A 12,919-nucleotide genomic window follows, 5' to 3' on the forward strand; every position below is an offset into this window, starting at 1 on the left:
AATAAAAGAGATAAATTATTCTAGAGGAGATTGTAACAAGAAATTGAGGTTTGGATTAAATAAATTAATAGGGTTTTAAAAAATAATTAAGATTTAAATTAATTAAACTAAATTAAATTTAATCTAAAATTTAATTACAATTTAGAGTGCAAAAGTGAATATGTAAGTATTATTCACGTATGGTTTATTGGGCCTAAACTAAGAAAAAAAACAAAAACAACAAAGGGATAAAAAATAATATGGGGTGTGATTGATTAAAAGGGTGAGAGTGAGATTGGACAAATTATTTCAAATTATTGGAATTTAAAATTAAATGTTTTTATGAAAATGACTTGATTGACTTTTTAATTGTAACGTAAGAAATAATCAAAAGTGTATTGACCTAGCGATCAGAACTAGAAAGGGTCACGAACGTCTTGCACAGTGTTGAGGAAGAAGAGAGGGGGTGTGCCTACAAGGTACTCCGACGATCAAGTCAATACGGTCACAGATACGAGTAAGTGTTTAGCGTTATGACAATGTGTTACCTGACTCTCTCTAGAGGGAGAGAGTTTATATAGTACCCCAGTGCGTGGCCAACAGTCCGTGTTTTTGGGCTAGCTCACAGATTTAGGCCCAAAACGTGTGGCTGCCAGGATTTTATGAGTAAACCTAAGAATCCTGGGAGACTGCTCGATTCTAGCTGTTGTTCGAGCAAATGAGCGTTCTTGGTCGATAGGGACGAGATCCTGGGAGCCTGACATTCGACCAGTGGTGTTAGAGCTGATCTGATCGTCCAGATTGCGGATAGCTCGGAGACGGGCAACAGAGAGAGCACTTTTTCTATCCGTAGGTGATTGGGCTTGGGTCGTTGGGCCGTACCAGAGTGGGTGTGGATTGGGTCGTTCCTACTTGTCTGGCCAGTCCAGAACACAAAGGTAGCATAATAATTAGCTAGCTTATTATTTAAAAAAAATCTCGTAAATCTTTTACAAATAAGAAAAAGAAAAATAGTGATAATAATGATAATAATAAACCTAATGAAAACTAATAACATATATCTCTATCAATTAGAATAAAAAAAGGTTTAAGTTATAAAGTAGAAAAACAAAATAAAAACTCAAATTTAACATGCTTTCAAACGTAAACACAACACATGCAAGTATTAAAAGGCTATAAAAAGGGTTTGAGGACTTACATGACTTGCCATGGCCATGTAAGCTACTTTCTCCCTTCTTTTCTTTCTCTTTCCTTTTCGCTATTTTCTTTTCTCCTTTGGTGCGAGATTCCGCACGAATGGATATTGAAGGCTTAGGGTTTAGGTGTTGGTTTTCCTAAGTATGAAGAAAATTAACTTGGTATTTATGTATGTATGTAATTTTTCTGTGAATTATGGATGACCAATTGGTGTAGAAAGTGAGGCTATTTGTAGATGAAGATTAGGTCAAGAAAATAAATGTGATTGATGAATCTGGGAATGGTAGGAAATCTGATTGAAACTTGGGGACCAAGTTTGTACAGATTAGGAATAATTGACGGGCTTGTATCTTATGATTGATCTGATGATAAAAAAAATGGATTTGGTGAAATGGTATGATTTGAATTTTTTTTCTTTTTTGAATATGAAAATAATAATTAAAATTTAAAAATAAGTCAACATTTGACTTTTTAACCTTTTTTCAACAAAAACAACAAAAAAAGAAAAGAAATGCAATGGGGTTCGAATTTGCGACCTTGTACTTGACACCCTTACACAACTACCAACGAAGCTATTATAAAAATTTGAAATGAAATGCTTTGGAAATAGTAATAAATATACTTGAGAAAATTTGAGGTATGACAAATAGATATACCCAATTTTCTCTTCTTCATAAATAAAAAGGTAGAACAATTACAAATGAAATAAAAAGAAGGTTGCAAAAATACATATAGACGAACCAAACAAAAGGTGGTTAATTAACCAAATAAGAGTGTTGCATTAAGTTTACGTGAAAAATCAAAACAACTAGCTAAACAAAAAATTCCACGCATCAGCCTAAACCTCCTGAAAATGAAACATTGAAGTATTTAGTAAGAATTTATAGATATTGATATTTAACATTTAAGTGTATATAACTTACTAAATGTTTGCAAACACTTCTTTGTAAACAACGTTTGCCATAGAGTTTTTTTGGGTTGTTGTTGTCATCATGAATTAAAATTTTGATTCCTTTTTTGCTTGTTACTCTAAAAATAGCGACATATAATTGACCATGGCTAAAAAGATCTTTCGGAATATTTAGTCCAACCCAATCCAATGATTGCCCCTGATATTTGTTGATGGTCATTGCATATGAAACAATTATTGGAAATCGCCGTCTATTCAATTTGAAAGGCCAAGATGATTGTAAATAGGACATATCCATTCTAGGAATGTAAATGACTTTCCCATGGCCTTTTCCACCCATTACTTCAACTTTAAGGACATGGTTTGCAAGTTTAGTCACAATTATCCTTGTACCATTGCACAAACCCTCTGATTGGTCAATGTTACGCATAAGCATAATTGGGGTGCCAATTTTTAATTTTATGAGATGGTTGGGCAATCCCGAAGTTCTAAGAGAGATGGGGAACTCTGGACTAAGGACTTCAATAATGGAGTTATCATGAATTTCATATCTGTTCACTGAATTAGAGCTATAATATTCTACTGAAAAAAGAAAAAAAATTATACGTAGGCATAAGTCTTGGTAGTCCAATGATAAATAGAAATACAAAGTTAAACTAATGAATTAAAAGAAGCTAAAACCTGGCATAATCTGAAAGACGTGGTTATTAATTTGATCAACAACTTCAATTGTAGAAGCTAAGATAGCTCGACTCTTGAGATAGTCATAAGATTTATAGTTATCCATGAAAGCAGGGTAAGTACTTTCGACAATAGCAACAACATGGTCATCAAAAGATTCAATTAAAATATCACGAGGAATATCAATATCAGCATAACTGTTATTAGGCTAAAAAAACTTGCCTTCCCCTAATTATAAAAGTCATTCTGAGAAGTCAGCAATCTTGTTCTTTTCTTCAACGCTTTGACTCCTTACAAAGACATATTTCTTGTTAAAATCAATACCTCACAAGAATGCCATATGTAGGATGCATTGATGCTAGAGTAAAAAATGCGGGATCTACTCCCTCTAGGGATAACTGATAAATTTTTTCTGAAATCTCCACCAAAAACAACAACCAAACCCCTAAAAATTCCATTGAGTTGCTATCATCACTCGTGACATCTCTTAAAGTTTTTTCAAGAGCCCCAAAACAAAATTTGCTACACATAGGAGCCTCATCCCAAATAATTAACTTTGTTTGGAGAAGTAGTTCGGCATGGTCATCATTTCATTCAATATTGCATGTAGAGTTTTCCAATGTTGGGACATGTAGCTTAAACTTAGAATGTGCAGTTCTACCTCCAGGTAACAAAAGTGATGTTGTTCCACTGGAGGCAACAATTAATACAATTTCGTGTTTATACCGTAAAGAAGTGGAAAGTGTTTTCCACATGTATGTTTTGCCACCTCCATAACTATGCAAGAAAAAACTCCTCATTTTTGGTTGTTAACTGTTTGCATATTTTTTCATAGATGTTCCACTGTTTAACTGTCAATTGAAACAAAATTATAAAACACATTGAAAATAAGAAATATTGATTCTGGCGTAGAACAAATAATGAAACTGTAAGAGCACTGGAAAGATTCTGGAATTTAGATTTCATCTTTTCAACGTGATAACTCCGCTCTTCATAAATGAGTCGATTACCGAATTGCTGAAGGACTTAACCATATGGATAGGGAAAAAGGTTTGAAATCCGTAAGAGTCCTCCTGTTTGCTTGAAGTAATTTCTCAATCTTTAATAATGTCAAATCTTTCAAGTCCTCGTCAGTCAATTCCAATTCTGTAAGAAAATAGATACAGGAATTAAATGGTTTGCATTGTAATGTTTTATTTGAAAATGGCTTAACGATGCAGACCTCGGTTATTTGCCAAATCTCCTTGGAAATGCAAAAGACCATCACCCAGCAAATTCCAACTTTGATTCCATACATGAGCATGTCTGTTTATAGTTCCAAAGAGCAGCATAATAACAAACAATTTTCTAAGAAAATGTCCAGAGCCCCATTGACTCGCCTATATAATTGCACCAATATACTCCCTATCATCTTCCAGGAAACCCATCGCAAAGCATGCATCCCTAAAGGATTGATGTTGTGTTTCGCCTACCTTGCGAATGTCTTCATATGTCTTTGGTCCTTTGACAACCGTGAGCATCATTCTTAGATAATATAGTTTTCCAGTAGTTGGCGGAATCCAAATTAGTCTTCCAATAGTGAAGCCTTTTTTCCTAGGCTTCCACGCTCTTTTCTTTTTCTCATAACAAACTTTGAAACAAATTGGGCATATGTCAAATTTTGAGACTCTTCAAACTGTCCATTTGCAATCAACCAAGACGTGAACATAGATTTCGTGACACTTGCCTTTTCAATGACATTTTCCATCCTTTCATGATCAGTGTAGAATAATGTCTTCTCACCCACTAAATGGTAAAACATGTGCTCTGCAGATGGTTTCCTTCCATGAGTTTTGTACGAAAAGATCCTCCGACACGCCTCATTGGGCAACATATACCTACAGTTAAGGTATTCCTTGATTTCATCAAGTGGTTGTTGTTGTGTCGAGGATGATCGATTTGAAGGAACAACGGAAGCGGTGATCCTATCATATCCTTTGTGAATATATTTGAACAAGTACTTTATTTAAGTGCTTTGGTTACACCATTCCATATTAATCTAAGCATGATATTTTAGAAGCAACCGCATGTTATACGGAACGACATACATATTGTCCAATGAGATTTCGTTTTTAATGATAAGTGAGTTTTAGAACTTCTTTTGTATAGCGGAAAACCATATTTATCAACAATAGTTTATTCGTTGAACTTTTTGGGGAAAAACTTGGAGCAACTACTATTTTTCATGCAGGGAGACATCCTTGCAAGACCACAAGGACCATGCATCATGTGTGATTTGACTAATTCGTACAATCTCGATTAAAGAGAAGGGTTTGGAATTTCAACTGAGATGATGTTGTATATGTCATGCGGTGTTGGATACTTACTTTGTGGATGTAAGAAAAGAAGAATGTGTGTATGTGGCAATTCTCGCTTTTGAAATTCTCTAGTATAGATGACTGCAATTTGTAGGCATAGATGTATTCAAGATGAGTGTAGTAAAAAGCATAGGTGAGAAACGGTAAATTGAATTTCTCATACAATGAGTTTTATATCTTAAATCATATAGAGTGGATTGTATCTTGATTTTTGTTACTTTGGCCGACACATGGATAATTTTTATTATAATTTTAAATTTTTTTATGATGTTTTGTAGCGTAAATTAAACCATTGAAATATATATATATATATATATATATATATATATATATATATATATATATATATATATATAAATATATATATATATATGAGGAGGGATCAAATTACACCCGAAGAGTTACACCACGAGTTACACTCATTCAATAACTACATTTCGAATTAATATTTTTTAAATTCAACCGTTGGATTGAAAGATAATATCATATAGATCATACATATAAAGTTTGAGCTTAATCTATAATGATTTACTATGTCATTGAATTACATCAAAATTAACGTTATATGAAAGCTCATTTTGACGTTAATCTTTGGATATCTTGATGATATAGTAAATCATTATAGATTAAGCTCAAACTTTATAGGTATGATCTATATGATATTATGTTTCAATCCAACGGTTGAATTTAAAAAATATTAATTCGAGATGTAGTTATTGAACGAGTGTAACTCGTGGTGTAACTCTTCGGGTGTAATTTGATCTCTCCTCTATATATATATATATATATATATATATATATATATATATATATATATATATATATATATATATATATATATATATATATATATATATATATATAGATCTTGTAACTAATTTGATTAATGAGATATAAAATTAGTATTCCTTACAATCAAGTGTAGAAACTAATTCTATAAACAACATAGTAAAACTATGAAAGGAAAAACTCTCAGACAATTTTAATTAAAACCTAAAACATCTATTAAGCCAAATGAAACCCAAACCCCATTATATTTACAATTCAATTCATTTCATTTCTTTGTTTATTTTACATGTATAATCAACTTTTATTACTAATCAAACATTCACCGATAGAATACACTTTACCAACCCATTTAATGCATCACATGAAGAACCATTTAAAGCCAACCTAATCTCATGCTTCAACTCAAATGCTCTTTTCCTCAATTCCTCCCCTTCTTGATTCACCATAAGTCTTCTAACCACTTTTTCAATCTCATCTCTTTTCATCACATTACACCATTCCAAACCCACCTTCCAAACATGACTCAACAATCTAGCATTTACTCTCTGGTCTCCAAAATAAGGCTGACAAATAATTGGTACTCCTTCACACAAACTCTCCAATGTTGAGTTCCAACCACAATGACTCCAAAAACCTCCAACAGCTTCATGTGCCAAAACCTCACTTTGAGGTGCCCATTTCACAATACAACCTCTCTCTGCTACACTTACTTTAACATCTTCCGACAACGATTCTAACCATTCCGAAACATTTTTTACTGTCTCGGGTCGAATAACCCAAAGGAAATTTTGCTGGCTGTTACTTAATCCGCAAGCCATTTCAGTTAGTTCTTTCTCTTCCCAACTAGCAATGCTTCCCAAACTTACATATAACACAGATTTTCTTGGTTTGTTGTTTAGCCAAGATATACATCTATCATTTTCTGGCAGAATGCTAATATTATTGGACTCATTGGAAATCATGTGTAGAGGGCCTATGGGGAAGATATTAACATTGTATAGATGTTGAAGATGGTTTAGAGATGAATCTTCTAAGGTTTCCACAGTGTTGAAAATAACAGCTAAAGGTGTTATTGAAAGTGTTTTAGATATGCCATGTAGAAAATCATGTGGATTTAATAAATTGAATATAGGTAAATCTTTGAATCGCAACATGTCTAGTTCTGGTACCAAATCCGATGGCTTGGAATCTGTCATGTAACATGTTAATTAGTCATTCATATGAGAATAAATAAATAAAAGTGATAAAGTAGTTGGCTCAAAACTTCAAAAAAATAAGTCTATCGTTAAACGAGTTCAATTGGTAGTTACCAGAAACATTAGATGCAGAGTGAAAATTGGAACTTGCGATATTTTATTTATTCATAATAGAGTTGGGTTAAATGAATTAAGACTAAATTGTTATATATTTAAAAAATAGTGTTTTTTATTTATTTTAGAAACTTAATTTTTATGATTTAAAAAAATAAGAAAAAGTTATTTTAAATTTATTTTTTTAATAATAAAAAAATGACGTTGACATTCAATAACTTAATTTTTATTATTTAAAATTAGTTTAATATTCTTTTTCCTTTTATATCTAATTATTTATGTGAAAAATCATAGAATTCAATGTTGTTTTGGTTATGGTATTGCTCGGGATCACTCATAAGATCCACATTTCGAGGCCCAAATACAAGCAAAGCACAAAAGACTAGATACGATCTTAGTCATACGAATGCTTTAACCTACAAGTCTTCATTGACACGGTAACTCGCCCATGGAAATACATCGAATTGATGGTTACGCTCGGAGAAGGAAGAGATACTAGAACAATAGACCTGTAGTTTTTGATAAACCCCGACAAGCACGCATACAACTGCATTTTAAGCAGAGCCTTTGCGACAACATTGGACATGGTGGCCTCTCCAGTCCAGTTCAAGATGAAATATCATAACAACCACGACAAACTATTAACTAGATGTCGTGATTTGGCTAGAGCTTAAGGATACACAAAGCATTGTAGTGTGATAGTGGTGTGAAAGGCAAAGAAAGCACAATGGAGATCAACATGGCCCCCCTGATCAAACAATCGGGGGAAATAACGATCGATCACCAAAGGAAAGGACTAGTAATCCTACCAATTATAGGATAAATTACTTTTAAAGTGATAATTACAAGAGACACCTAGAAAAGAAGGTTGAAACCGACCACAAGACACCGCACCAAGAGGCTAAGTAGTGACGTAGTCGCTTAGTTAAGTACCATTATTCAATATGTGTTAAATTTGTTTTACATTATTATGTAACAATTCCTAATTGCCTTAAAATAACATTTTCTCCAAATTACCTCCTTTATGATCACAAAGGTTGTACACGATTAAGGGATGTTGTCACAAAAATTATAGGTGTACAACTAAAGCAATCAAAACTCCACCATTAAAGTTGCAAAAAAAAGACAACAAACCATGAAACAAAGTGGTGATTATAGCTCCCGCCTCTTGGTAGCTAGTCATTCTAAGGCTTATACATGAGTCTCCACTACGTCAACTCGAACCAAGTTCGAATTTGGGGGCATAGCAGGGGTATCTCATGAGCATACACTCGAGATTGGGATTCAAACCACCACCCCACCTCGCCGTTTGTGGGGTAGCAATTAAAAGCACGACGATGTGCTCTGATATAGGTTTGAGCCTGGTGCTCCTGTTTGAAATCATCCACAACAATAAGGTTCGCTAAGGGTAAGGCGAGAAAGGAAAAACCTTTGGCATCCTTCCTAGGAGCGAGGCTACCAACTACCCTGTCATAATCGGTCGAAGCTACTTCTCTCAAATCCTCAATCACTACCTTCTCTAGAAGTTATAGCAAAAAGAAGATAAGTGCATGAGACAAGCCTTTAAATTTTACCTTGAAAAAGATGAATTTGATGATTCCCTCTATGCAGAGTTTTCTTGAGAAGATGATGCAAAAACGTCGGAGTTCTAGCTAGTGAGAAACTACCGACAAAGACAAGGAGCAACTACAGAGAATAAAGAAATAGCTCTTGAGCATTTGCAAGTGACGATAGATGGATAATTACCTAGAAACCCTTGTATATATTCTTCAAGCAACCTTCAATCCTTGACACCATGCGTGGGAAAATGTAACCACACCACCAACGATCGAGATCTCACATCAAACTCTTCAAAACGCTTGAGTACTCGAAGATGGAGATGCATCATTATTGACATTCCTAGAGCAATGCGTCGCAACTATGCAATAAGACATTCATTGCACATGTTTCTAATATTATATGCTTCACAACTATCTCGCCTTTTCAAGCAAGGGTCGGATTTGGAGCACGCGCGAAAAAGTCCTTGTTCCAACAAGCAAGAACAGGGAGGGGGAGTTGTTATGTACGACTCACAAGGCCCACATGTCGAGTCACAAATAAATGCAAAGCACATAAGAATATATACGACCTCAGTCAGGCTTGGAGCACACAATTCCGACCTCTTGCCAACTCTCCATCAACGAATATGGTGATCCACATGAAATGTCGAATCAAGGGGGAACAGTTCTAACCGACCTCTCTATATAAAGTCCTTCACATACTATGACTCAAACATTCTACTCATTCTCACTCACATCTTATAAATTCAGTTGTAATGAAATTAGAGTGTTAATCTTGCAGGGTAACACTCACGCTCTGCTGTACCGAAAATTCATTCCACCTTGCTTGAGTCACATTCCACTCTTATTATTCTTGTATGTAAACAAAGAAAAATACTTGAACCTCTTTAAGCATGAGGCGTTTGGGGGATGATACATACGGGAATGATGTATCCTACTAAGGAAATAATAGAGTCGTATAAAAATTTGGTATTTTTTCTTGTAGAAATTAATTACGTAGGGTCTACTCAAATTTTATGAGTGAAATATTTTTGAAAAAGCCGTGCTATTTAGACATCAAAAATAGACACCATATAACAAACACCATATAAAATACATACTAATTAGTCATCAAAGATTCAACGAGAGAAAAATTAAAATTAAAAGTTTTGGAAGATATTATTTTAATCATTTGTTTTTGTCAACCACTTCATTTCATTATTTTATGTCCAAAACTTACTGTTTCAACTAAATTATATTTTTGTTTTTAAATTTTACTTTTGCAATTAATTGTACTTTTATTCTAAATTATACTTTGCAACTAAATTATATCATTTTGAAGGTAATATTTGTGCGAATTCTTTGGCAAACATAGGGCTAATGATTACTGCTTACACTAACTATGTTTACACTAACTAGAGTAGTATTCCTATTTTTTTTAGGGCAAATTTTATAAAGAATAAGCTAAGTTTCTTTTCTTTAGGTTCATATCTTCTTGAGAGGGTTTTGGTTTGACCTCCTTCTCCTTTTGTACTGTTTTTTTTTTATATATGATAATCTTATTATTTTAAAAAAAGTTTTTTATGTTCAAAATTTATTTTTTGCATGTGTAAAATAATTATACACTTTTGATGCATGATTATTATTATTTTTTAATTAACAAGTAAATTAGTTTCTAAAATATTTTTTATTATTCTAATTATGCATCAATGTTTGTTATGAGTCAAAGTCAAATTCTATTATTAATTTAAATAATTTTATAAATGATGCATACAAAAAGTAATATTTGTGTACTCGATAAAATATATTTGATCCATATATTTTTATAAACGGTGCTATTGTTATGATGTGTGCTATTTGTACACCCTTTTTTAACACCGTATTGTGTACACCGTATTTAATAACAAAGGAAAAGAGTCTTGCACACAAACCAAAGTAGAGTAAATTATTAAAATATAAAATTAGTATGTTTTATGCATACACTTACGGTGTAAGTGTTAAAAAACAGTGTAAGCTTAGCTTTTCCCTATTGTTATATATGGGGAAAAAATCTATTATTATTCTAAATATTTTTATACCTGAAAATTTACTAGTAATCCTTATATGTTTGTAAATGATACTTAAACATAAAAAATATTTGTATATGAAAAAAAAAATTATTATTGATCTAAATATTTTTATATACGAAAATATGATATTTATGATCCAAAAATAGTATACGGAAAAAATTTATATTAATTTAAATATTTTTATATACGAAAAATTTATTACTGATGATCCAGTTATTTTTGTAAATGATATTTAAATATAAATAATATTTGTATACTTGAAAAACTTATTATTGATTTAAATATTTTTATATACAAAAAATTGTATTTATGATCACAAAATTTTGATTAAAAAATGGTCTACAAGAAAAAAATTATTATTGATTTAAACATTTTAATATACGAAAAATTTATTATTAATTCAGATATTTTTTGTAAATAATACCTAAACATAAATAATATTTATATGTGTGGAAAAATTTATTATTGATCTAAATATTTTTAAATACAAAAAATAGTATTTATGATATACGGAAAAAATTTAATATCTATTTTAAATATTTTTATATACAAAATTTTTTATTATTAATTTAATTTTTTAAAATTTTTTATTTAAAATAAATATATTAAATAAAGAAATGCTCAGTACTGTGTGCGTGTTGCTAATACTATACTGTGTGCGTGTTGCTCTCTGTAACCAAATAATGTTTCGGTTATACCGTATTACTAATATTACTGTGTGCGTGTTGCTCTCTGTATCCAAATAATGTTTCGGTTTTTGAAATGACAGATACAAAACATTAGGTGAAGATTTCCATGAAAGAAACTTCTTTATATCTATCCAAACATGACACACCCCTATCCACTAGAGATATCTTGCGTGTACAAATAAGTAAACATATTTTAAGTAAGATTTAGGTTTTCACACACAGTAAATAAATAAATATAATTTTCAAAAGTGGCATATATTTTATCACATTTTAAGCTTTCATGGTTGAGCAACTACGATTTGTCAAAAACAAAGATCTAAAAAATGAAATTTGCGAAAACAAAAAAAAAACAACAACATGAAGTTATATTAATATACACAAACCTTGCAAGGGAAGGTAACCTTTGGTTTGAAGATGAGCACAAACATGATAAGTGAGTATATTAGTAGCACTTGTGGTTCGGAAGACTATGCTTGGTAGCTTTAATTCCTTGGCCAAAGAATCAATGAAGTGAAAAAATCCATCATAGATGATACAAGCAATCTTTTCACCATGCTTTTCTAATTTGGCCATATGATGAACTAATGTCTCCTTAAGTGGAGTTACACAATTGGTATTTAGAGATGAAGCAATATCTATGAAATTCTTGGAAGTGATTTGGGTATTGGATAAACCATCAAAGAAAGGTAGAAAATTGAAATTAGGGTGATTAGAAGGATTAGGTGAGTTGAAATGGGTGTGTGCTATGGTGATGAAGAAGCCTTTTGAATGAAGGATTGTGGCTAGTTGAAGCATAGGAGTTATGTGGCCTTTTAATGGAGGTGGTATTAGAACCAAATGGAGCCTAATTTGGTTTTCCATCAATCTTTTGGTAAGAGGTTTGTGGATCATTGGTTACTTAAATAAATGTAGTATTTTTTTAGCTATTGGTATTATTTAAAATGGTTGCCTGTCTCATGTTTTGCTTTAACCACGTGTTATAAGTTATTCATTCTCAACCTCACTTTTTTCAACAAATCATTTTTATTTTCTCAATAGTGACATTCATTATTTTCTCATGTAGTTAGGCTTACATTTCTCATTATTAGAGCACATTAGATAAAACTTCATGGAAGTCCACACAAATAAATTTAATTGTTACGATATGCAATGTATTTAGATATATCTGTTATAAAACTAACTAAAATAATAAAGATCAAAGAGAGGTAGAGAAGAGAAAAACAATATTATATCATCTTCTTTCAAGTGTATTTTACATTGTAATATGGGTCTCTATTTATAGGACTCAAGTAAGATAGAAAATCACACATATTAAACACATATTAAGTATGAAATAGGAAGATGAAAAACTAGGAGATGGATGGACATCCACTAACATAAATATTCATAACACTCCCCCT

At 31.9% G+C, this 12,919-nt stretch overlaps 1 protein-coding gene across 1 annotated transcript; it reads right to left on the reverse strand.

Moving 5' to 3' along the window:
- Positions 1 to 6,027: 6,027 nt before the first annotated feature.
- Positions 6,028 to 12,430, reverse strand: LOC131602011 (UDP-glucose iridoid glucosyltransferase-like). Its single transcript, XM_058873954.1, has 2 exons — positions 11,903 to 12,430; positions 6,028 to 7,102 (listed from the first exon to the last, which is right to left on the reverse strand). The coding sequence occupies exons 1-2, from the start codon at positions 12,408 to 12,410 to the stop codon at positions 6,225 to 6,227; spliced, it is 1,386 nt and encodes a 461-aa protein (XP_058729937.1). The 5' UTR covers positions 12,411 to 12,430; the 3' UTR covers positions 6,028 to 6,224.
- Positions 12,431 to 12,919: the final 489 nt, after the last annotated feature.

Source organism: Vicia villosa, linkage group LG5, assembly GCF_029867415.1.
Source record: "Vicia villosa cultivar HV-30 ecotype Madison, WI linkage group LG5, Vvil1.0, whole genome shotgun sequence".
NCBI classification, from domain to species: domain Eukaryota; kingdom Viridiplantae; phylum Streptophyta; class Magnoliopsida; order Fabales; family Fabaceae; genus Vicia; species Vicia villosa.